At 36.8% G+C, this 27,427-nt stretch overlaps 2 protein-coding genes across 3 annotated transcripts; both read left to right on the forward strand.

Moving 5' to 3' along the window:
* LOC109826207 lies at window positions 2,288-5,299 on the forward strand. Its single transcript, XM_020393203.1, has 2 exons — window positions 2,288-4,841; window positions 4,930-5,299. Exon 1 carries the CDS (start codon window positions 2,316-2,318, stop codon window positions 4,530-4,532), a length of 2,217 nt encoding a protein of 738 aa, XP_020248792.1. The 5' UTR covers window positions 2,288-2,315; the 3' UTR covers window positions 4,533-4,841; window positions 4,930-5,299.
* LOC109826962 (probable DNA double-strand break repair Rad50 ATPase) lies at window positions 8,418-19,506 on the forward strand. 2 transcript variants are annotated; one of them, XM_020393975.1, is made up of 8 exons: window positions 8,418-8,764; window positions 10,458-10,655; window positions 10,774-10,896; window positions 11,874-11,911; window positions 11,996-12,164; window positions 13,389-16,214; window positions 16,630-16,754; window positions 18,961-19,506. In XM_020393975.1, the coding sequence occupies exons 1-8, from the start codon at window positions 8,684-8,686 to the stop codon at window positions 19,190-19,192; spliced, it is 3,792 nt and encodes a 1,263-aa protein (XP_020249564.1). In that variant the 5' UTR covers window positions 8,418-8,683; the 3' UTR covers window positions 19,193-19,506. The 2 variants fall into 2 exon arrangements, with proteins under 2 accessions (XP_020249564.1, XP_020249565.1); XM_020393976.1 differs by having other exon boundaries at window positions 8,686-8,764; window positions 10,495-10,655.

Here is a 27,427-nt window from a genome sequence, read left to right on the forward strand (position 1 = left end):
AGGACCATGTTACTACACCAGAACTTTGAAATTATGGTGATGACCGAGGGTTATATTTCTATATTCTAACAATTAAATAAGAATTAATTCTAACATATTTGATGTCTATTTTCATCTAAAAAATAATTGAATGCAGCGATAACTGGAGTTTTTGCAGAATATGCATTTCAGCGCAAATTCCGTAAGTATGTAACCATCGATGTGGAACACTAAAATGGAACTAGTGGAGTAATTTTTCTATATAGTAAATGAACAGAGAATTATTTGATTGAAGAGATATAGAATTGAGTCTACAAAACATTAGGAGGATAAAAAAAAAACATGTTGTAGCCGCGTAATTAACAATGATATAAATACAAGAGTTTAAATGCACCAATGTTTGATCACCAAACAAAATAAAACATATGAACTCTCATATTCAATTCATTCAATATACATCATGAAAAAAATATCTATTATTTAATAATAAGTTGCTCAAATTTAAACATACGGTTCAATCAATGACTATCTAGATATTTCATAATTATTCACAAATTTCATTGTCTAGCTAAACACAAAGTTAGAAGAAATTCTGAATATGTGCTCCGTTATCATTTTCAAATCCGTGTAAATAATAAAATTTTCAGTTCAAATAAGATGTTATATATATATATGATCTTTAGACACCTCTATATGATTTTTCCATAATCTACATTTCACCCCTTCAAAGAAAAAATTTATTATCTAATTAAGTGACGCGTGGGCCAAAGAAAGGACAAATTTTCAAAAGCAACCGTTTTACACATTTAATTGCAAAAACCGACCCCTTTTCAAAATAATTGCAAAAACCGACCTGTTTTCAGCCCAGCGCTAAAAACAGGTCGGTTTTTGTAAAAAAATCTCCGAAACATCACGGGAGTTCAACTCCCGTGAAGTTTATGCAGAAATTAAACTTCACGGGAGTTCAACTCCCGTGAAGCTTAATTTCTGCTTAAAACTCCACGGGAGTTGAACTCCCGTGGAGTTACAGTCAGCAATTCCAGAGAATCGAGTCTCTGGCAAATTGTGACTGCAACTTCACGGGATTTCAACTCCCGTGAAGTTGCAGTCCACAAATTGCCAGAGATCGAGTCTCTGGAATTTGGCACTGCAACTCCACGGGACTTGAAATCCTGTGGAGTTTGGTGACCCTATTTAAGCGTGTGACCCGACCCCAGACCACACAAACCCTAATATTTCCGCCTCTCTCCCAAACGCCGCCTTCTCAGTCGCCACCCCAGCCTCCGACCCCACCCGCTCGACCGGCCGCCAGGGCTGGCCAGGCGTCCCGACCCGCGGTCCGCAGCTGGGTCCGGGACGGCGCCGATCGCCGCCTCCCTTCAGATCTCAGTCTGTTTTTTTCTAAAAAACAGGTAAATTCTTTCTAAAAAAGCTGTACTCTCTAATTTTTTTATACTCCCACTATTTGATTGTGATTACATGTAAGAATCTAGATTTTAAAATTTAATTATGAATTGTTTATGAATTTTATGAAGAAATGTGAAAAGTAGATGGGAAATTATCAATAAATGTGAAAATTAGAGGGAAAATTATCAATAAATGTGAAAAATAGAGGGAAAATTATCAATGGGGAAATTATCAATAATTTTTGTGAATTTGTGAAGAATTAGTGTGTAATTTATCAATAATTTTGTGAAATTAGAGGGGAAATTATCAATAATTTCGAAAATTATTGTATTTAGAGTTTAGAATTTAATTGTGAATTATTTAGATTTTGTGAAGAAAAATTAGATTTTAGATTTTACATATGTATGATTTAAATTAGATTTTAGAATTTAATTTTGAATTATTTACGAATTTTGTGAAATTATCAATTAATGTGGAAATTAGACTTACTACCTAAATGTAAAAATTAGTAACAATCAATATTTATTTGGCTTTTCGTGTAATATTGATATTGAATTTTTCACTCTTCAGAGGTAACGATGAACGATCGAATTGTAATTCTCTGTTCTTATGATGGGAAGATTAATTACCTCGAGAATAATATGCCCGTATATGAAGGAGGAACGACGAGACCGTTGTTCATAACAAAATCGTGTACTTTCGATGAGTTGGTTAATGAATTACACAAACTTACATTAACTAACTCACGTGAGTATCACCTCAGTGTGGTTTGCAATTATCCTGTTGCGGGGAACAGAACAAGTGGCATTCAAATATCTTCGGACTACGATATGGGTCTCATTCATGTCTTACACGACGAGAAGCGTTCGGTCGAATTGTTCATTGAAAAACATCAGAGAGATTTGGGCAAATCGTTGAACTACGAAGGAATGTATTCCCGCATGTTGGAGGATCCTGAAGTTGATTCTGTAGGCTTTTTATCTCCTCAACAAGATGAATGTTGGACACAATCACAATACATGAGCGGTCCTTCGTTCGTGGGCACTTCGAATGCTTTCGATACTAACACGGGAATTCAAGAAGATAATGCAAGTGTTGAATCCGAGAATGATGAAGAGGAGGGATTACAAATTAATAGCATGACCTTGATAGATCGTGATGACGGGGAAAACCAACACATCGACGGGGCTTATGTTAATAATGAGTATGTCGGCTTAGAGGATCCGCCGCCCGATGAACTTCAAGGAGATGAATGGATTGATAACTCCGCGATGGAAAGTGTTCCTATTGGCACTAATAGCGGTGTTGATACACAGGCCGAGGACTTCTCATTCATCAAGGGAGATCTTTACGAGAGTAAGGAGAAATTGATCCATGCTATTCGCACGTATTCCATTGCAAAAAATGTGAAGTTCAGGCCAACCAAAAATAATACTACAAGCTATAATGTGGTTTGTTTCTATCGCAAAGATGACGATGTCGAAGATAATAGTGGACACCACGACGGCAATGCGAGGTGTCCGTGGAAGCTTAATTCACGCTCGGGTTCAAGAGTAGGTGGGCAATTCAAAATCACGGCATACAATGGACTCCACACTTGTAGCAATCCTCGATTAGAGATGAATAACAAGAATGCGTCCTCTTCTTTTATATATCGATTGATTTTACCGCATCTGAGGGAGGATCTTGATCTAAGGCCGAAAGATATCCGTCTTTTAGTGCATAAAGCCACCAACTTGGATGTATCATATCACAAGTGTTGGAATGCTAGGAGGAAGGCGATGATAAAAATATTCGGGGATTGGGATAAATCGTATGAGATCTTACCTCATTATCTTGAAGCACTCAAAAGAGAAAATCCGGGGACTGTCTACGAAGTATCTTCGGACCCCGTTGATGGCGGAGAACGGCGGTTCACCGGTGTATTTTGGGCATTTGGGCCCTGTATTGAGGGGTTTCGTCATTGCCGTCCTCTTCTTAGCATTGATGGAACTCACTTATATGGTAAATACAAAGGCGTTTTGCTTGTTGCAACCGGAGTTGACGCGGATGGCGGGTTGTTTCCTTTAGCATTCGCAGTGGTTGATGTTGAAAATACAGAGAATTGGGCTTGGTTTTTTGCATGCATTAGATATCATATCCCTAGTGTGGGGACGCGGCATATTACATTCATATCCGATAGGATGAAAGGAATTCCAAGAGCACTCCAACGACATTTCCCGCCACCACATGCACATCGCTATTGCTTGCGACATATTAGAGACAACTTCAAGAAGAAGTATGGAAACGCTCAGGTTCAAGACTTACTTTGGCAAGCCGGTTGTGCAACAGAAAAATATGTTTATGAACAAATACGAGAGAGGATCAAGTTCACTTCACGAGCCGCACATGATTGGATCGAAACTAGTTTGGGTCCAAACAATGTTGATAAGTGGGCTTTATGTGAGGATGGCGGTCGACGGTTCTGTATGATGACTACGAACGCGTCTGAGAGCTTCAATGGCGTGCTCAAGGGAGCACGCGGCATGCCAATACAGGCACTAGTTGCTAAAACTTTTTACAGGCTTAATAAATTCTTTGTTCGACGTCGAGAACTTGGTGAAAATATGCGCTCCCAGCTAACACCGAAGGTTGATGAAATGCTAGCGGCTCGGATTGTACAAGCTCAGTCCTTTCAGGTTGTACGATACAGTTTTAATGAATGGGAGGTGCTCGAGGGAATAACCCATAGAGAAAATCGCTCTTACAAAGTCAATATGTTGGTGGATCACACTTGTACGTGCACTTGCAATGTACCGCAACTACAATTGATTCCTTGTTCACATGTTGTAGCAGCTTGCTCCGACCTACAGGGTGGTGCTCGCATTTCACATTATGAATTTGTCGACGCTTGGTATTCTGCATACAACTATCAACAAACCTACAAAGAGTGTTTTCGTCCACCATACGATAGTCGACATTGGACACAAGATGGGCCACGGATATTACCTCCACTGTATAAAAGATCGGCGGGGCGCCCTCGTTCCGTGCGTATTAGAAATAGTATGGATGACGGACGTGAAGGAGCTAGGAGGAGAAATAAGTGCAGTAGATGTGATCAACCGGGTCACAACAAAAATAGGTGTCCAGTTAGTATTAGGCGTTGATTTGTATTATGTATCGTTTTGCACTATGTCATTCGTAGTTGTTATCTTTGAAGCGTATGATACTCGTTATTTGTAATATGTTCTGTATGCAACTCCGTTCATTTCACCCATGCATTTGTATTATGTAGCGTTTTGCACTATGTCCGAACCAATTTGTAATATGCTATGTATGATACTGTGTTCATTGCACTTTGTATATATGCTCATATTTTAATCACAGGTCTATTCATTATGGATCCGGGACCGGAGAATCCCGACGTTTTGTACCTTCAGGCGAGTCATTGTTCAGACCATATTGGTTCGGGAGAGGTAATACGAATAAATTAGATATATATTTCTTCGATTAATGTAATTTTTTAATGAATATACTTAAAACTGATTCTCGTTTTATGTGCAGCCCGTACCAGAGTACACGATGATCGAGCATTCCCATAGTCATTCGGCATGGGTCATAGAGGATGAGAGGGTACTAGCTTTGATCGCTCAGGCCGGTTTTCGACCGTGTTCGACGATTCGTTATATCAGGCTTGATTGGCCGCTTATCACTGCTTTGATTGAGAGGTGGAGGCCAGAGACCAACACCTTTCACATGCATATAGGGGAGTGCACGATCACTTTACAGGACGTGGCCGTCATACTTGGGCTCCGGATTGATGGACCGGTAGTTACGGGCACCGACGATCATAGTTGGCCGGAGGTATGTGGCCGGCTACTTGGACAGGTTCCCGACTTGAGGAGTGGTGCGATGAAGCTATCGTGGCTTCGTCAGACATTTCAGGGCGACATACCAGAGGATGCCTCTGATGAGACGCTCCAGTTTCATGCTCGTGCATACATATTGCACATGATAGGGTGCGTACTATTTCCTGATGCGAGCAAGACTCTCGTACATGCACGATGGCTGCCACTGCTGGAGGATTTTGGTGTATGCGGGGCACTATCGTGGGGCAGTGCGGTGTTGGCATATTTGTATCGAGAATTGAGTAGAGTATCTCTGATGCAGAATAAAGAATTCAAGGGATGCTGTACGTTGATACAGATTTGGTCATGGGAGCGCATTCATATTGGACGACCCACTTTACTTATGCACCGTGACTTAGAGGGGCAGTATCCGTTGGCATACAGGTATAATTGTACACACACATATTTCATTCGTAACCTGAATATTTGTACTTATATATTCGCTATTCTGCATATAGGTATAACGTGCGATACGCTCAGTACAAGGGGGGGGGGGGGGGTCACGCGCGCTTAAATAGGTGGCAGCAAACTCCACGGGAGTTCAACTCCCGTGGAGTTGCAGTGCCAATTTTCCAGAGATCGATTCTCTGGAAAACTGGCACTGCAACTTCACGGGAGTTGAAATCCCGTGAAGTTGCAGTCACAATTTGCCAGAGACTCGATTCTCTGGAATTGCTGACTGTAACTCCACGGGAGTTCAACTCCCGTGGAGTTTTAAGCAGAAATTAAGCTTCACGGGAGTTGAACTCCCGTGAAGTTTAATTTCTCCATAAACTTCACGGGAGTTGAACTCCCGTGATGTTTCGGAGATTTTTTTACAAAAACCGACCTGTTTTCAGCGCTGGGCTGAAAACAGGTCGGTTTTTGCAATTATTTTGAAAAGGGGTCGGTTTTTGCAATTAAATGTGTAAAAGGGTTGGTTTTGAAAATTTGTCCGCCAAAGAAAGGTAGGTTATGATTTCTAACCAGTTGTTAGTATAGACGTTACCAACTCTGTATCGGAAATTCTCAACTCTCTATAAATCACGTGGGGCCTACATATGGCAATGCACGAGACTGCAATAGTTTTAGGACAAGGTAGCGATGAATAGTTGGACCCAGGTCAGCCGAAAGGCCCAAAAGGCCGATACTCGTATTTAGATTTACACATACAGGTACACAGCCTCCATTAAAACGATCTCTAGTGTGCACACCGTGCCAAACACGAACCACTATTTTTTAGAACATAACATTTTAAACTTATCTCCCTCTAAAATTTAACACATGTAATTTAATTATTATATACTTAAAATTAAAAATCGTATCTAATCCTTTACAATTAAATAGTAATCTAAATTGTAGTACATTTGATTTTGAAATCATATATACTCCTCTGTACTTAAAGAAAAATCCAAGTTTTAATACATATGATTTGCTTTACTGTTTATAATACAGTAAAATATTAAAGTATAAATAGTGACTTCAAGTATGGAGGAGCAGATTTGATATACTGTTCATATTACGGTAAATATTGTAGTATGAACAGTGACCCAAGCGCAGAATGTTAGATTCTGATACTGTTTATGCTACAGTATTTACTGTAGCATAAACAGAGATGCTCTGGATTCTCCATTTAAGTATAGAGGTGTAGAGTTATGAAATATTTAGATTTACCTATATGAAAAACTTACCTATTATCAAAAGATGTGCAATCCTTGAGGAGTATATAGCCTGAATATCAGAAGATGCGCTATCTCCCGAAAAAGAAAAAAATAGTTATAAAAAAAAGTTACGAAAATGTCCAAGCTTTAGATAATTCTCAAACTGACAAATAGAAAAATGAAGAAAGAACTAATAAAAGGGTCATTCTTCCATCTCGATGAGTATTTCTAGTAAAAATGTGTTGAAGAAAATAATCAACAGAAAAGAACGAACACGTGTTACCTGAAACTCAATTTATTCAATTTACCGCTCGTATTAGCTTGCTACTTAAATTCGCCAAACATTATGTTGCCTGAAATTTCTAAGAAATCACTTATATTACCGGACATCTTCAGACAAAGAATATGAAATGTTAACTAATCTTCCTTCATCTCAAAGCATTTTGACTTATTACAGATATCACAAATTTGGGAAAACAAAGGTTACCAAATTTCCGGAGCCTCAGCGTGATTATTTCGTCTTTTATAAACTTTAGTAAGATTCGTCCTTTGATAAAGATAACATATTATATGTGGCTTTTAGTTTCTATAGTGTAATTAAAAAAATGGATTTAGATCCTCACCAATTAGGTGGTAATTAAAGAGTTTCTAATTCCTCAAATTATTATCGTACAATCCAAATTCAATGTACGAGGTCAGACCACGTAGGATTCCACTACTATCTAGTGGTTTTCAAAAAAAATAGAGGTTTTCGAAAAATAATGGTTTTCATGATAATAGTGGCTTTATTTCGTGGACTAATATTGTCTCTCGAATTTAAAATGTATCATAATAATTGGAGGAAATAGAGACTCTTCACGTACCATCTAATTAGAGAAGCTCCGAATCCTTAAAAAAAATACATCCTAGTTCTACTAGATTAAGCCATCACTCAAGTTACACTTAATATAAAATATATGTTTTAAGAATTTAGGATGATAGAACGCTCAATCATGGAAAAGGTTAAAGAAACTATGCAACAATCTAAATTGACTCTATTTTCTGTCGTAAAAAAAAATCTTCGCTTTATACGCTTTGGTTTAAAATTACTGCATACAATCAAACACATGAATACAATAGCTAATAGTTCAGACATAAAAACTTAAAAATATAGTATCTCTTTGGCATGTAATTAATAATGCGAGTACCGATACTCTCATAAAATGCTCATAAGGACGACAAATTTGATATTTCATTCTCTTATTAGCTCAAATCATTCTGAAATGTGCTAGAGGTTTTGATAGGATTTGTACTCGCTCAGTATAATGAGTCGGATGCGTATAAAATAAAAAAGCAATTATTTTAATAAATAAAATATTAGGGTGATTTATGTAAAACAAGATCCAAAACAAATTTAAGGATCAATCTCCAGCTGTCAAGTGAGTTACTTACTCTTGTTTTGTCTCTCTCATACTTCCAAATTCATTAATAAGATTAAAAATAAATAAATTTGATGGAATAAAATTTTAAAAATTTTGTTTCACATATGACATAACCTTGTAATTCCTAATTAGATCTCATCCTCCTCATGTTTCGAGAGCTCATTAAACAATCAAGATGTAAAGGGGAATCCTAAAGGCACTACCTTTTTCCTCTTTCTTCGAGTGATAGCAAAGAGGGGGGAGAGAGAGAGACATCTGTAACCTTTTTCCTCTCTGTGGATCCCTCTCACTTTCTCTCTCCTGAATGATTATCCCCTTTTAGAGAGAGAGAGAGAGAGAGAGAGTAAGCATGTTCAAATTGCACAGGCACAAGTCAGATAGATTAGGGGAGAGGGTGGAGTTCAGATTCTCAAGCTTACAAGCGTTTCAGGTGATGCATTTCATTTTTTCCCCTTAATTTTTGTGGCATTTTTGGGTGATTTTGGGGATACCCATTTGGTATTTAGATGGGATTTTTTATTGCAAATGTTGGGGTTTTGTCAAAATTTGTGTTTTGACTTGAATTGGATGGAGATAATGAGTTCTATTTACCCATTGTTTAGCATGGGCAAACCCATTTGAATTAAGTTTGAATTTTCATTGCCCATGTTGAGTTTCTGCCCAATTTGTATCGGGTTGATTGATTTATTATTATTATTATTATTTTCATATAGAAGAATTGTGTGAATTTGGGACATATCCGTTTGAGTTGCAGACACTTTAGCTCAGTTTCAAATAGTGAATGAGATTTTATCTTCTTGAGTGTTTGATAAGTTTGCATTTTTTATTTATTTAAATTAGGATGATGATTGTGTTCTCTCTACTGAGAGTGGTAAAAACTGGGGAATATCTAATTGCTTTAAAGTTTAAGTTTTCATTACCATGTTAAGTTTTATTAATGTGAATCTTACTCTCCTGTCGTAAAAAAATTGTAAAGGATGTCTGTGAAATTGTGCAAACTGTCATGAAATATAAATTAATAAGCCGCACATGGTACAACGTATTTTACTTTCTAAGAAAATTGAGGGAAAGATTTTCATATAAGAGAACAAATCTGTTTATTATGTCCACCGATTTAGAGATATAATGGGATCCCTAGGGAGATTATAGGCGAATTTTAGATAAGATATAGATCCTTGACATTAGTTACTAGGGAGAGTACAATTGAAGGAGTGCTGCAAACCACTCATGCTTTATCTGAACAATGGGAAATTAAATAAACAAAGATTTTCAAATATAGAAAGTTGAGATGGATGAATGAAAAAATGGTAAAAGATAGAATGAGGATTAAGTATATTCAAGAGACTTGAATACTGTAGTATCAATTACGCGTGGTATGAAGGAGAATGTCTTGAGTTCATCTTCTGAAATTTGATTCCTTGGGTTTTAGATTGTGGAGTTTATGATCAATGCCATGGAATTGCGAAACTTCAGCTGTGAAAATGGATGAATGAAAATATGCTAAAATATGAAATAAGAAATAGTATATTCATGAGTTAAATATTGTAGCATCGATCAAGTATGTGAGGGATACATCTCTTGAGGTTCCTCTGCTGAAATTTGATTCCTTGGGTTTTAGATTGCGGTAATAATGATCAATGCCATGGACTTACGAATTTTGCATGCATTATTCATCACCAAGTCAGTAAGATTATCCAATGAAGATAATGCATACAAAATTATATAGAATGTTTTACATAAACGTTGAAATATGGGGCTTCAGTTTTCAACAATGGGCCTGGTCATTATCATGGAAACTTACAAGTCCAATGAATTAAATAAATATTTTATATTTTTGAGCATCACTCTGTTTTTGTTTGATATAGTCTGGAGCTGATATAAGGATATTTAAATATTACAGTTATCATGTACTGATATGTGGTCTTTCTCTTTCTTCTACTAATGCTTCGAGCTACAATTATTCTCATCGTGATATATCTAAAAGTAAAAAAGTTAAGAATTATATTCTTAAATGTTGTTTGTCGTTACCTTTTCATCTGAGAGTTCCCTTTCTTGAGATATATAGCTCATACACGTTCTATATTATCTGATAAAAAGATTTTTTTCCTTTGCTAATTATATAGATTCCTAAAGGATGGGACAGGCTTGTTTTGTCTATAGTATGTGTGGAGACTGGAAAAACAATTGCGAAGTCCAGCAAAGCTATGGTTCGCAGTGGAACTTGTCAATGGACAGAGACATTCTCCCAATCCATATTTATTCCTCAATATGGTGCATCAAAGGAGATTGAAGAATGTGTATTTAAAGTAGTTGTTGCCATGGTATAATACCTATGTTATTTTTCAAAATAAGTTGATATTTATTATCTATCATTTGTCATTTTCAGTGTACTCTTGTTGGTTTCAGTTTTTGAACTTTTCTGATATTTTCATGCTGCAGGGATCACATAGAACAGGTATACTGGGAGAGATTACCATAAACTTAACAGATTATATGAGTTCACACGACTCTGGATCATTTTCTTTGCCATTAAAAAGGTGCAATTATGGCACAATTTTACAGGTGAACTGTGCTCCTGAATTTATTCTTTGCTGCTGAGTATGTATAATTATTCTGCATGCTTCTAATGATTGTATGTGCAAGTTGTACTTGTACTCTTTTGGTTTATAATGCTTTAGTCATTCTCAGTTAAACAATCCAATCCCATTTGTACTTTTTTCCCCTATGGTAATGGTCCTTTCTATGTGTGAGAGGTTTATACTCCGAAAATCAAAATATTTAAAGGGTTTACCTTATATTGGTCCCCCAAATCTAACCTCTTTTTAAATAAGTCCCCCAAATCTCATATATTTTAAAGAAGTCCCTCAAATCTATTAGTACTTTTACATAAGTCCCCAAAATCTCATATATTTTAAATGAGTCCTCCTAATCTATAAGTTCTCTTAAATAAGTGCTTCCACGTAAAAAATTGTTAACTTAGCTCTAAATTACATTAATCTTGCTAGTTTTTCTCTCATCTTCCCTAGATATTTGCGCCTAATACCTGCAAAACTGAGTGCAGTAGAGACTACTCAACAATTAGCAAGCAAGGGAAGAGACAGAGAAGAGTTTCAGGGGGAAATGTTTAGAATGAGGAATGAGGAGAGAAAGACGTGCAAGATTAAATGATTAATCGAATTCAGTTAACTTGGAGTTAAATTTGTAGTTTTTAACATAGGAGGACTTATTTAAGAGAACTTGTGGTTTTGAGGAACATTTTTAAAATATATAAGAATTGGGGGACTTTTTAAAATATATAAGATTTCGAGGGCTCATTTAAAAATAGGTTATATTTGGGGACCAATATAAGAAAAACACTTTTGGATTTTATGATAAGATGGTGACTGTTTTACTTCTATTCTATGTATGTTTACTCTTAACAATTTTTTTATTGACATTTTTTTTGCCCACTATGAAAAGATAGGTATTATGTTGATATCCCTTTGGGGTTTATCAGGAAGTATTTGAGTGGTAATTTTCCTTCTTTCTCTCTTTTGCAGATTAGGATTCAGTGCCTCAACCCAAAAAGAGGACTCAGGTTTAACTTCAATTTCTTGTAGTGAAATTATGATGGTGACATCCCTTTTCCCCTTTATTCATCAGTATTTAGTTAATATTGCAGGGATATAAAAAGTTCAAGGGAAACTACTTCCTCTTTTGAAGGTCTTCATACTAATAACGATGAGATGGATGGCAAGTCAGATGGATCTGATAGTATAATTAACCAGAGTTTTGGATCTTCATCAAGTAACAATTTTGGTGTAATTTATTCGGAAGAAGCTACAAATCGGGTTTGTTTCACTTTCACAGTACTAGTTTTGACTAGAAAATTGGCAATTTGCCCTTTTTAGTACTTTTTTTCTCGTGCTACATGCTATCAAAGTTGCCCGGCTTATTTTAACATATATGTTGATGTCTATTATACAAATTCTATTTTAAATGTTGTATGAACTTATCGAATGGGATTAGTTTCATCGTTATATGTCCTCTTCTAAGAAGGTTATCTATTACTATCTGGTAAAGACTTGAATAGCCTTGATGAATTTATGGGTTTAAATAGTTCCAAATTATGATAAGGAATGACATGATGTTCACTATTGCAATTTTTTAAGAGTTACTTTAGCTTGACATATATTTGTTTATTTTTTGCAAAGTGGTTTTCACGTGATTTAAAAGCCCACATGAGGGAGAGTGTTAAGCATCGCCTTATGTAACCTTGGAAGAAGGCTAATCACTTGCTGCTGTGGGTTCCATAAAATATTGTGACTCTAAACCTCTATTTAGTGAGTCAATAATTAGAGGGTTTGCAGAGTCAATAATGATATTGATATAATCCCATAATTGGATATTCTAATAGCCATTCAGAATAGCCTTCAGTAACTCTGCCATAAAAGATGTCAAAGCAAATCAAATGTCCATTATCATCTTAAGGATAGCAACCCAGTACCTAAACTGCAGAGAGCCATTTTGAGCTCCATTCTAATTTACCTTGAGTTTGTTTTCCTGTGATCTGACTGAATGTCCAAGAGCAACTTTCTTAATCCTCCTCTTCTAGGTTTTTTCCCCCTTTTAAACATTTTTAGTGCTGTTGCCGCCTCCATAAAAGCAAACTCTTTTAGGGTTCGGAAGGTTAGATAATTTCTCATATTTGAAGAATCTTGATATATAATCACTGTACCTGAATGTTTTTCTCATCGAACCAAGCTTGATACCTGTATTTCCAAATGTCCAAGCCAACTAAGTTCGGAATCACATATAGACTGATAGGCATAGTATCCCAAGCAATCCAATGGGATGTTCAATAGATGAATCATTCGAAAAAGATTTTAGCCTTGTAGCAGTTCTTCATGTACTTTAGTTCATTAGTAGAGTGAAACAGTCTTCACTCTGATAAGAGATCTGCAGTGTGGCAGTCTTTGTCGATTAGTGAAATATCTCTTTTCACTTGGTTACTTTTTAGAAAAATTCACCATCTTTTTCCTGCTTATTTAAAGGCGACTATTTACTTCCTGCAGGACACAAGTTTCTCAGCTTCAGGATCACATCGAAGTTCTGATTCTGGGGACAGTCCCATTGGGAAATTGAATTTTTCTCCCAGAAACAATTTGAATGGTGGATTTCCTAGTTTAACTCCCGCCGAGGAATTTTCAAGATCAAACCCATCATCCTTCAATTCTAGAGCCTCGGGCTCCTCTACTCCAAATCGAGGGCAAGAATCTACCGCACAAACTCCAATGTCACTAGGACCCAATGCTTCTCCTAAAGCTTTTCTTGAAATTGCCGAAGAAACAATCGAAGAACTTCAAGATGAGGTAAAAATGTGGGAACGACACTCTCAGAAATTGAAGCAAGATATTGAGAAATTCAAGAAGGAATCCTCAGATAAATCCAAACGGCAGAAAGAGCTAGATATGGAGCTTTCTGCTTCTTACTCTGAACGTGATTCTCTAAAGAAAGAGGTTGAACAATTGAAAGCATCGTTAGAGGAAGCAATAACGAAACAAACTCCTATAAGAGGTTCTAAAAATGAAGTCACATCATGTGTCGAGAAGGAATTGGAAGATGAACTGAAGTTCTTGAATGAATCTAATGCTAATCTAAGTCTCCAGCTGAAGAAAAGTCAAGAAGCAAATCTTGAGCTTGTTTCTATTCTTGAGGAACTTGAAGAAACTGTAGAGAAGCAGAAATTGGAGTTAGAAAAACTTCCACAAAAAAGTCCCGCAAATGGATCCGATTGTGAGAAAGAGGCAGAGTGGAAAGCTAAGCTATCTGCGAAAGAAGAAGAAATTAGTAAATTAGAGGGGAAGTTATCTAGCAAGCTTAATGCAGAAATTCCTAGTGAGCATGAATCGAGTCGGAGTCATTCGGACTTGATAAAAGAAATTGAAGACTTGAGAGATAAAGTGTGGGAGCTTGAAAGAGACTGTGCTGAGCTTACCGATGAGAACTTAGAACTCATGTATAAGATGAAGAAATCAGGGCAAGACATGAAAGAAAAGGATTCTGAAAATTCTTACTCTGAAATTGATCTGAAATCCCAAAATAAAATGAAAATGCTCGAAAAGAAATGTGCTGATCTTGAAGTTGAACTGCAATATTTCAAGGATCAAGCTCCTCATCTTGATATCAGTAAAGAAAGTACAAGAAATGAATCTGATATCGAGGATCTCAAGATTGCCTTTTCATTAAAAAAAAAGGAGATCGATGTGCTAAAACATGAAAAAGAGGAATTAGAACTTTCAATTACAAATATACAAAGAGACAAAAGTAACTTAGAGAAAAATCTTGCTAGTACTGTGGATTCTCATACTTCCACTAATAAGATGCTTGAAAGGAAGTTGATGGAACTCGAAAGCAGCAAAAATGAACTAGAGATTCAAGCATGTGAGCTAGAAGAGGAAAATATACAGTTATCTGAACGTGTCTCAGGCTTAGAAGCACAATTACGATATCTTACCAATGAGAAGGAATCCAATAGATTGGAACTAGAAGATTCTAGATCTCTTGTAGAAGATCTCAAGGGTGAAGTTGCACAACAACGAGCTGAAATAGAATCACAAAAAGGGGAATTAAAGCAAAAGCTACTAGATGCACAAAAAAGATTGTCAGAGATACAAGAAGAGACAGAGTATCTGAAGAGATCTCATTCGAAATTACAGTCGACAATGGAGAGCCTTATCGAAGAGAACAGCTCGCTTCAGAAATCAAATGGAGACTTGAGGAGGCAGAAATTAGACTTGCACGAGCGAAGTGCTCATCTCGAAGTTGAATTGAGTGAGTCACAGAAAAGGATTTCTGAGTTCTTGGAAAAGGTTAAACTTCTAGAGATCAAACTTTCTTCAATGCAAAATGATATCATCACTAAGGAGAAAATATTAACCTCACAATTAGAGAGCATTTGTCAAGATCACGAGGACCAAGAAGAGAGAATTAGCCAGGCAAAGCTCATGTTGAATCAAATAGATGGAGTGAATAACGTTGAAGTGGAGAATCTTAAGAGAGAAATTGCACACCTCTCTTCACAATTGTGTTCTACTGATGAGGAGAGAGAGCAAATGGCATCGGATGCTGTACTAGAAGTCTCCGGGCTACGGTCAGATAAAATTAAACTTGAGAGTAGTCTACAAGAGGCCATTGCTAAGATTAAAATGTATGAAACTGAGATTCAATCTCTCAGACAAGAATCTAGCAAGAAAGTTCAAGGGGTAGTTGACTTACTAAATGCTTCAAAACAAAGTGAAGAAATGTTGATGTCTGATATTGAGCACATACAGAGACAAGCTGATGCTGCAAAATCGGGCGAAGAAAAATTTAGAAAAGTGGCAAGTGAACTGGAACTGAAGATAAAAGCTTCTGACTATGAAAAAGAACAAATAATGGAAGAAGCTTCCAGTTTAAAGGTTCAAGTAGAAAGGATAGCTCATCTTCAAGATGAAATTTTGGTGCTGAAAAGCTCCCTTGAAGATGCAAAGTTTGAAAATGGAAAATTAGAAGACTTGTTACAGTCGGTATCAGAAGAATGTGAGGGATTGAAGACAGAGAAAACATCATTTGTGGAGAAAATCTCAATTATGCAGAAGGCTTTGGATGACGGTGGAGATGATAGACGCAGTAGAATTGCTTTGGAAGAAAAGCTACTTAGGCTGGAGGGTGATCTAAGTGCAAAAGAGGCATCTTATGCTCATGAAGCAGAGTTGAAGAATGAAATTAACCGTATTAAGAGAGCAAATAGTGAATATCAGAGAAAAATACAATGTCTGGAGGAGGAAAAATGTCAACTGATGAGAAAAGCTGGGATGCTCAACAATGAAAATAACCAGGATAAGATAGTTCCGGACAAGGTGAGTGGAATTTTTTGAGTTATTTGAATATTTTTTTTTGAATTTCAGTATAGGTTAATTGTATATAGACCCCCGTACTATCACCCATTGCGGATAGGCCCCCTGTGTGATTTTATTTATTTATTACTCTACTCAGGAGGTCTATTTATCAAAAACAGTTTTCTCTTTTCCTAGGGGTAAGAGAATAAAAAAGTTTCACTCATGGGTCTATCTGCAACAATAGAACTACAGGAGGACTACCTGCAATTAACCTTCTATAAAACCTCATGATCTCTATTCAAAGTTTAAAAGTCAATAAGGACATTGTTCCAAACCCGTGATACTTTTTTTTTGTCTTTAGAAATAACCTCTCTACTTACCCGTATTACCTATAAGATAATTGTTTTCAATCAGTTTCATTTCTTTTTTTTTCCAGGACAATGATAGGACGCATGATCTTGAGAGTACAATTCAGAACCTGGAGAGTAGGGTTCATGCGCTTGAAGATGAATTGACTGAGTTGGTGGAGGCAAATAACATGTACAAGATTCAACTACAAGGGTATGTCAAATCTCCAAATCATATATTTATGTGGATCATATTTTGTTAGAGTATAAAAATATAACCTTCAAGCCTTCACTATATTCGGAGTTTTGGCGCACTTGTGGGACTTTAATATGGTGTCAGAGCGAACATAGGTTCAAATCTTATTGGCCACGAATTTCTAAAGCGGATCTAAAAAAACACCGTTTCTTGAGCCCAGGTTTCAGCCCATGAAAAGCCCCTCTGAACATGTTAGAATATGGGGATTTTTGCATATATGCCCTCAAATCTTCCATATTTGCAAATTTGCTCCACAAATCTTGGTATTTGCAAAATTAACCCCAAATTCTTTCTTATTGTGTTTTTCTACCCTCAATTTAACAATGTTAGTTTCTAAATAGGGCACTGTCAAAATTTTCTAATAATTTTCAAAATGTTTGCAACATTTTTCCGTTTGGAACATAAAATTGCTAAGCGGGAGGGATAAAAAACTCGATGTGAGAGATGTTGAGGGTAATTTCGCAAATATCAAGATTTGAAGGGTAATTTTGCAAATATAGAAGATTTGAGAGGTATATATGCAAAAACTCCTAGATTATAAAATTATGACCCTCACCATAACTTCAGAGCTTTTGGTGTAGTGGTTGGGATCTTAAGATGTTTTATATATGCTTATTTTGAAAGGCTGATTTAACTGCAAATAGAAGACATACACTATAAAAAATGGTGACTGATCTGCTGCATTATAATCATTGTCAGCATGAGACTACATTCAGACATGACATGACACTTGCACATTCATATCCTATAGTTCATACACTTTTCATGTCATAAAAAGTAGCACATTACTGTGTATGAAAAAAATAATTAGAAATATTATCTAGAATGGATATATAGAAATGTAGCTAGAAATTATATTCATGTGATCTACGTGAATGATGTGTCAACTTAATGCCTTTTTGGATTATCCTTAAGTTACTTATCTGGAGAACAGTCACATATGTTTGTACAGATAAATTGTTGCATATGCGTATACAATACTTTTGGACAAACATAACAAGGTGAATGCAAACATATTTAAAACAAAAGTCTAAAGTTGTGTAGCCAGATAAGTAAAATATAAAGAAGGGATATCTTTCCAGCCTTTTATAGGTGAAGTATAGTAAACCAACGTTGATAGCATAAAACAAAATAAAGTAGCACAATGTAGGTTACGTGTTTTATTAATTTTTTAATTTTAAATAAGAACTGTTCACAAATTTTTAATAAATAGTAACATGATATTAACTTACATTGAAATAAAAAATTCAATGATTTTTTTCGCATTAGTCCCTCAAATCTTCCATAATTTGATATTATTTCTTCAAATCATTGAAATTGCTGATGTGTCCCTCAAATCATATGTGATCTTACAATTTGGTCCATGCTAATTTCTCAATTGAATTGGAACCATGGTTGGGTTACTTCTTGATCCAATACGGTCAATTACCCATTCTAGAGGGAAGACCACTGGGAAAGATGTAAATGGGTTCGGGGGAAATCTTACCATTGGAGAAGAAGGATGTGGGTTTGAGTTTCTAGTTTGCAGGTTTTGGGTTCAAATGCGTTAAACAAACTGGTTGGTTAAACATAACTGAAGTGTACAATAGGAACTGAACTCCAGTGCGAAAGGTTAGATTTGAGAAAATATTCCCTTCAGATCTAACATCATCTAACTAAAAGGACCAAATTGTAAGCCCTTATGATTTGAGGGACCTATCAACAATTTCAATGGTTTGAGGGACTGACATCAAATTATGGACGATTTAAGGGACCGATATCTAGAATGAATTAGAATCCTTTGGATAGCATATACTCATCTCACTCTTTTCATTCTCCTATAAAAAATCGATCATCCTGTTCTAGAATGAATTAGCATCCTCCAGAGAGCATACTCCTCAACACCAACATCAAATATTGGTTGCTTCCCTTTTCTTGTGGACGATGTTGTCTAAAGAATGAGAATCAAAATCCAATTTAAACTTCAAAGATCCGTTCAAATAAATATATGATTTCAAGCTTATTCTAAGTTTCCAATAAGCTTATCAGATATTGAACCCTTTCCGTCTTTGTTCTTATGGCGATATATCTACATCTTGCCCTCTTCCACGATAGTTAGATTACTACTAGGGAGGTCAGCAAACTAAAAGACTGCACATAACAATTTCTATTCATTTATTTTTAGATTAATGGAGGAAAAGCAAAATGACAATACTAAAGTACCCGAGAAGCACATAAGCGAAGGTGAAACAGGATCACAAGAAGCTAGCAAGATTTCTTCGTTGGAGACAGAGTTGAAAGAAATGAGAGAACGGTATTTACATATGAGCCTTCAATATGCCGAAGTAGAAGCTCAGAGAGAAGAGCTTGTACTGAAGCTCAAGACTACAGCAAAAGGAAAGGGTTGGTTCTCATGATCAAATGGCCTGAAATCAATTTTCATTTTCTTTTATTTGCTATTTTTGTTGGTATATAATTTATTTTCCACTGGTTATGTCGGAGGATAGTGTTAGCTATTCTTTGGCTATCTTGTAACAAATTGTTGAATTTCTTACATAATAATTCATGTAGTTGATCACAGAATCTGTTGTATAATTGTGTGACAATAATTTGCCCTGGATAGTTCCCATTGGAGGCTTCCGCTTATAGATTTATTTGCATAAGATCAGTGTAAGTTGTGAAGTGTACACATAGTCAGTTCAAATGAATTATTGATCAAAGTTTAACGGCTTGGGAATGCTCTCACTCTAAATAGAATTGCATCTACATATTTTGTTCATTTTGTGCGCCCTGTACTCTTACTTTGCTGGTGATGGATGGTGAATTTTCGAAATTTACTTCTCATAGGCCATATTCAAATTTGGTATTATTTTGAGTTAATAACCCTTTATCCTTTTAAAATATAAAAATATAACAACCCAAAATCCTCTCAAAAAACTTGGGTTTTGGTGTGATTGATTAGAGACTTTAAGATGGTATCAGAACAATCTAGATTCAAATCTCACCGGTCACGAATTTAAAGTGGATTTTTTTAACTTTAATATCATTACGTGAATCCATGCTCCACCCTTAAGAATGGTCTTAACCTGTGAGGGAATGTTAAAATATAAAAATATGATTTTCGATCCTTATCGAAACTTTAGACTTATGTTATAAATAGTTAGGGACTTTAAAACATACTTTTGTCTATCATTTATTTATGTGTATTCCTAGATTATCTCTTTTTCTCTTTGCATACTTCATCTTTACTTATGGTGTAACCTTATGTGTTCTTTTTTGAATAAGATTCATTTTGGTCCAAATATTGATTATTGATAATTTCACGATAAGCGAAAATGACAAGAAAGGAAAATAAATTATTTAAAGGAAGAAAAAAGTTATTTGGAAAAGCATATATGATTATAGTAAAGTTTTTTCTCAAGTGAAGATATCTTTTTACATCGAATTTTTCCTATTTCTGCCATCTAATTACTAAAAGTTATGGATTTGACTAAGGATCCGTGTGAAGCTCTGATAATTTTTTTAAGTGATGATATCTTCTAAATAGACTCACCGGGTATGTTCAACTTTAGATGACTTGAGAATGCAAATGCTATCTTTGAATCCACAAGGTAAATAACAAAACAAGAATTACTAAGGCTTCGTTTGGGTACCATGATTTTTTTTTTGTTATTTATTTTGTATAAAAACATCATGATGTTGTGTTTTTCCCTTAAAACGTTTTCAAAACATCATGTTAAGTATTTTTTGTCAATACTAGTTTGACCCATTACAACATAAGTATTAAACATATTATTAATATATTATATATTAATTATAGTAAAATATATTATAAATAAAATATTATAATATTTAGTTTATATTATTATAGTATTAGAAGTATTAAATATAATGTAATATAAAATTGTATAATGTATTATAATACTATATTGTAATTAATTAGTTATATTATATTATAATTATTACATATTATATTTAAATAATTATATATTTAATTATTTTGGTATATCAATTTGTTATTGTTATATATTATATTAATATTTTATAATAATATTATTTTATTATTAATATAATATTATACTATTATTAATACAATATAATAATATTATACTATTATTCATATAATATAATATTATTAATAATATTAATATTATGATATTACTAGTATGTTATTAATAAATTAATATATTATAAATATTTTAATATTATGTAATATATTATGGTCTTTAATATGTTAGAGTTTATTAATAGTAATTTAATAATATATTAATAATTTATGATATAAATAAATATTATTATATTATGTATATATTATTTTTACATTAACATTTGTTAGCAATAAATTATTTTATTTATTATATAATATATTAATATTTCATATATTATATTACATTTACTATACAATATATTATTATAATAATATTATTATTTTATTTTTAAATATGTTACTATTATATAATATTTTATAATTATTAATTTATTATAGTTTATTTATTTAAAAGTTAATAATATTATAGCGATTATACTATTGTGTAGTATATTATTATATTATTATTTATTATCAATAACTTTTTTATTTATTTTTTATTAGTTTATTTATATTTTATTATTATTTATTATTATATAATACATTGTTAACATATTAAATACTAGTACTTGATATGTTATTATATTGTTATATAAGATATTTTATTTATTATATTTTTACATTATTTAATAAATATTATTAATATATTAGATTTATTATAATATAGTATAGTATAGTATAATAAGCATGTTGATAATAACTCTATGTTGATTACATTTAATATATTATGTTAGATATTATATTAACACCTTCTCAAACACAAAACCAAAACACCAAACTTAAAACACATTTTAGATATTTTGAAATAAGTGTTGTGTTTTTGGTTTGATGATGATTTAGTTCAAAAAACACCATGATTTCCAAACGCATGATGTTTTGTTTTTGGCAAAAACACCATGGAAATAAGTAAAACACCATGGTATTCAAACGGAAAGTTTTAGCTATTTCGTCACTTTGGCAAGAATTTTGACTTAGAAGGAAGGTCAATTGCATTCTTTCATTACACTGAACTGTCCTCTTTTTTTAGATGCACATTTTAATATGGGTTTTTTTTCTAATGGTGTCTTATTAGGAGATGAGAGATACAGAGAGAGAAGAGGTAATGGAAGAAGTTAGTGCAAATCAGAGAACTCATTTGCTATTCATTTCTCTTTGTCTCTCTCATCTTCTAACGCATGCCCATAGGCATCCATTAATGACTTGGTAATGAAACAAGATTGAAGGAAGTCTTAAATACTTTATTAAAAAAAGCCATAAAAGTGTACGTCCAAATTGACTAATATCAAATTGATTGTGAAAAATCGTTAAAGGATATTAGTGGTACCTTAGAACTTATCCAAAGAATATCAAATTGACTGAAAAATCAACCTAAGTATACGAGTGAAATCAACCTAAGTATGTCAATAGGCATCTTAAAGCTTATCCATGAAGGAATTTCAGCATCAGCAGCAGAATCATGAAAATCAGGCGGCGGTCGACCGGTCCGGTCGACCGCATTCGTGCACAAGGCTTCCTGTGCATCTGGAAGGAGGGCGGTCGACCGACCCGGTCGACCGACGTCTCTCTGGATTTTTGGGGTTTCTGCTGGATGGTGATCGGTCGACCGGGCCGGTCGACCGGAATTGATCGCGGTCGACCGGTCCGGTCGACCGACGCTGTTTTGGGCTGGGCTTTCAGGTTTTCGACCCGATTCGTTTTGTAAGTTCTATATATACCTAAACCTGTTTGTTTAGGGTAGAGGTTGGACGAATTTGAGCAGCCAAAGAGAGAGAATCATTGCATCCAATTGTGAGAGAGCTTTGAGAGATCTAGAGCTTTGTTTTAGGGTTTGGTCTGAGAGATTTGTAACCCTATTTGTATTCTCTTGATTTCTAGTAGAAAGAACTCCCCCCTCCTTGCCCCGTGGACGTAGGCAACTTGCCGAACCACGTAAATTGTGTGTTCTTGCTGTGATTGTGGTTTGCATATTGTTTGTGGTTTAGTTCGAGTTATTGTTCGTGTTGCCCTAGAAAGCTTCCGCCGCGCACAACAATTGGTATCAGAGCTAGATCGACAACATGGGAGATGCAAGCACGTCAGGTTCGTCTCTAACAAAGGCGATACAGAGTCTGAGCATCAATAACACGAAGATTGATGTTCCGAAGTTCGATGGCAAGATCAATTTTGGATTGTGGAGGTGTCAGGTGATGGATGCTTTGGATGCACAGAATTTGGAGGAGACTCTTGAGTTAAAAGAGAAACCCGCTGAGTTGGAGGATAAGGTTTGGAGAAAGATGAACAGTAGAGCTTGTGGTGTTATTAGGTCATGCTTGACGCCGGATCTTATTTATGATGTTATGAACGAGACGTCGGCGAAGAAGATGTGGGAAACACTCAATGAGAAATATCTTACGAAGAGCATTGAGAATCGGCTTCACTTGAAGAAGAGATTTTACCAGTTCAAGATGAAGAGAGGGGTTTCCATCAGGGAGCATGTCAACAATTTCACTAAGCTACTTTCAGATATGGCCAATGTTGATATTATAGTTGAGGATGAAGACAAGGCGATGCTACTTCTGTGTTCGTTGCCCGAAGATGATTATGGTACGTTCGTTCTCACTATGATCAATGGAAGAACTACAGTTAGCTACAAGGAGGTGGTGCTCAGCTTTGGTGAACTATGAGTTGAGGAAGAGTGATGGTGAATCCTCCGAGAAGGCATCGGGAGATGCTTTAGCAGTTCGAGGCCGAGATCCAAACCGTCGTCAGTTCAACCGCTCAAAGTCAAAGAATAGGAGTGCCTATAAGAGTGTTGGTAGAAATCAATGTCGGTATTGTAAAGAAGAAGGACATTGGAAGATTGACTGCCCAAAGTGGAAAGAAAAAGCCGGAAAGAATAAGGGGAAAGCTGCACAAGCTTCAGAAGTGAATGTTGCAAAAGCTATTGGTGAGCATTCAGATTCAGATTCTTCAGGCTATTCATGCCCTGCTTTACCGTCGGTTTGCTATGCGGATTCCACGGAGTGGATGATGGATTCGGGAGCTACATATCACATCTGCCCTAAGAGGGAGTGGTTTTCTAGCTTTGAGGAGCTGGAAAGAGGGGATGTCGTGCTTATGGGTAATGACCACGTATGTCCTATTGGTGGTATTGGTTCAGTCCGGATCAGGATGCATGATGGTGTAGTGAGGGAATTGAAGGAAGTGAGGTTCGTGCCGCAGTTGACGAAGAACATCATTTCTCTTGGGACTTTGGAGGCAGCAGGATATCGAGTGATCTTAGAGGATGCTACAGTGAAGGTCACGAAGGGTTCTATGGTGGTGATGCGAGGTGTCAGGGAAAACTACCTATACTACTTGAAGGGCAAGACAGTTACAGGGGGTCTGGCAGCTTCTATCACTACAGAGGAGGACACTACCACCTTATGGCACATGAGACTTGGACACACAGGAGATAAGTCCCTACAGTCATTGGCTAAACAGGGGCTATTGAAAGGTGCTAAGACCTGCAAGATGGAATTGTGTGAGCATTGTGTACTTGGGAAGAAGACTAGAGTGAAGTTCGGCACCGCTGTTCATAACACCCAAGGTACATTGGATTATATTCACACGGACGTTTGGGGTCCTTCCAAGAACACATCTCTTGGTGGGGCCAACTATTTTGTCACTTTCATTGATGATTATTCCAGGAGGAATTGGGTATACCCGATGAAGCATAAACATCAGGTCCTGGATATTTTTGTGGAGTGGAAAAAGAAAGTGGAGCTGCAGACAGGTAGAAAGGTGAAGACTCTACGTTCAGATAACGGTGGAGAGTACAAGAGTGATCCGTTTCTGCAGTTTTGCCGGGATCACGGCATTAGAAGACACTTCACAGTTCGAGAGACACCGCAACAGAACGGGGTGGCTGAGAGATTGAACCGTACCTTGCTGGAGAAGGTGCGGTGTATGATGACGCAGAGTGGATTGCCTAGATCTTTTTGGGCCGAGGCGTTGGTTTATGCGAGCCATCTTGTGAACAGGTTGCCGTGCACTGCGATAGACGGGAAGACTCCTTTGGAGCGTTGGTTTGGTTCGGAGGCTAGTGACTATGAGTCGCTTCGGATATTCGGGTGTCCAGCTTATTATCATGTCAGTGATGGTAAATTAAATCCGAGAGCGAGGAAAGCAGTCTTTGTGGGATTTAGAGATGGAGTCAAAGGCTTCAAGTTATGGGATCCACAGGACAAGAAGATAGTTATTAGCAGAGATGTCACATTTGACGAGGCGTACATGATGAGGCCTCGAACCCCTCAGCAGGTGGAGGGAGACCAGACAGGAGAGATATCGCAGCAGGTGGAGGATGATGTGACTCCACCCACTCCAGAGAACACTGTATCCATTGAGGCTCCTACAGAGGTGACACTGGGAGGAGATGAGATGACAGATGGGCAGATACAGGATACAGTAGATCATGGGACTCAGGAACAGGGTCATGTTCAGAGGACCATTGCAGCAGATAGACCGAGGAGAGAGATTCGTCGGCCAGCTAGGTATAATGATGTCATGGTCGCATATGCATTATCAGTGGAGGTCGTTGATGATATGGTTCCAGCCACATTCAGGGAGGCAGAGTCTAGCCCCGATTCGATCAGGTGGAGGGAAGCTATGGAGGAGGAGATGCGGTCTCTTCAGAAGAACGACACTTGGACACTTGCACATCTACCTAAGGGTAAGAAAGCTATTGGTTGCAAGTGGGTATATGCGAAGAAGGAGGGATCTTCTATTGGGGACATTCGGTTCAAAGCCAGATTAGTTGCCAAGGGATATGCACAGCTTGAGGGCATTGATTACAACGAGGTATTTTCACCCGTTGTGAAGCATTCGTCGATTCGGATTTTATTGGCGTTGGTGGCACAGTTGGATTTGGATTTGGTCCAGATGGATGTGAAGACAGCCTTTCTACACGGTGATTTAGATGAGGAGATCTACATGACACAACCACAGGGTTTCAAAGCTGCAGGAAAGGAAAATTTGGTTTGTAAGCTGAAGAAGTCTCTTTATGGTTTGAAGCAGTCACCAAGACAGTGGTATAAGAGATTCGACGGCTTTATGATTGGCCGAGGGTACACAAGGAGCCCATATGACCCATGTGTTTATATGCACAAGCTACAGGATGGTGAGCTCATATATTTGCTTTTATATGTTGATGATATGCTTATTGCTTCCAGGAATTCTTCGGCTATTCGAAAGCTGAAAGAGGAGTTATCATCCGAGTTTGAGATGAAGGATCTTGGAGAGGCAAAGAAGATATTGGGTATGGAGATCGAGCGAGACAGGGTGAAGGGGAAATTGAAGCTTACACAGAAGAGCTACTTGCAGAAGATGTTGAAGAAATTCAGCTTTGATGGCAATGCAAAAGCAGTTAGCACACCATTGGCTCCCCACTTCAAGCTTTCAGCGTTGATGTCACCTGTTTCAGTTGAGGACAGAGATTATATGTCGAAGGTCCCATATGCTAGTGCAGTAGGTAGCTTGATGTATGCGATGGTGTGTACGAGGCCAGATTTGTCACAGGCCGTGAGCATGGTATCGAGATACATGCATGACCCCGGGAAGGGTCACTGGGAGGCCGTGAAGTGGATTCTACGGTATGTTCGAGGCACCGTGGATGTTGGTTTAGTGTTTCAGAAGGATGAGAAGGACGGGCAGGCTTGTATTGGTTATGTGGATTCAGATTATGCTGGAGATCTTGACAAACGCCGGTCTACGTCAGGTTATGCTTTTACATTGGCAGGTGCACCTGTATGTTGGCGTTGCACGCTTCAGTCCACAGTGGCTCTCTCTACTACAGAGGCAGAGTATATGGCAGTTACTGAAGCTATTAAGGAGGCTTTATGGTTGCGTGGATTATTGGAGGACTTGGGGATTGCACAGGAGACTATTCGGATATATTGTGATAGTATGTCGGCTATCTATTTGGCGAAGAACCAGGTTTATCATGCGCGCACGAAGCACATCGACGTCAGATTCCACTTTGTACGGGACGTCTTGGATGATGGAGATGTCATATTGGAGAAGGTCCACACAAATGACAACCCTGCAGATATGTTGACCAAAGTTGTTTCAGGAGTGAAATTTGGTCATTGTTTGAAGCTTTTGAACATCCTTCAGTGCTGAGGCCTTTGGAGGCCATTAATATGAACTACGTTCGGCTTGATTCCTTGGGCAAGAGGATACGTAGGCAGTCTTTAGATGCAGCCGGTTTGATCAGTTGATCAAGATGGGGGGAGATCGTGTTTCAGCTCGAGTATTGTTCCTGGACCTGTTGAGGAACTATTGGATGGTTTGGTGTCGGCTCAGTTTTGGTGGAAACATTCGCCGAGGTGGAGAATTGAAGGAATTTCAGCATCAGCAGCAGAATCAGGAAAAACAGGCGGCGGTCGACCGGTCCGGTCGACCGCATTCGTGTACAAGGCTTCCTGTGCGTCTGGAAGGAGATCGGTCGACCGGTGCGGTCGACCGACGGTTCTCTGGAGTTTGGGTTTTCTACTGAGAGCTGGTCGGTCGACCGGGCCGGTCGACCGGAATTGATCGCGGTCGACCG

Source organism: Asparagus officinalis, chromosome 10 (genome assembly GCF_001876935.1).
Source record: "Asparagus officinalis chromosome 10, Aspof.V1, whole genome shotgun sequence".
NCBI lineage: Eukaryota > Viridiplantae > Streptophyta > Magnoliopsida > Asparagales > Asparagaceae > Asparagus > Asparagus officinalis.

Coding starts and splice junctions, on each gene's coding strand:
- LOC109826207 (XM_020393203.1), top strand. CDS start 2,316: ATGTATTCCCGCATGTTGGAGGATCCTGAAGTTGATTCTGTAGGCTTT.
- LOC109826962 (XM_020393975.1), top strand. CDS start 8,684: ATGTTCAAATTGCACAGGCACAAGTCAGATAGATTAGGGGAGAGGGTG. Junction 10,897..11,873: donor ATTATGGCACAATTTTACAG/GTGAACTGTGCT, acceptor TCTCTTTTGCAG/ATTAGGATTCAGTGCCTCAA. Junction 11,912..11,995: donor AACCCAAAAAGAGGACTCAG/GTTTAACTTCAA, acceptor TTAATATTGCAG/GGATATAAAAAGTTCAAGGG.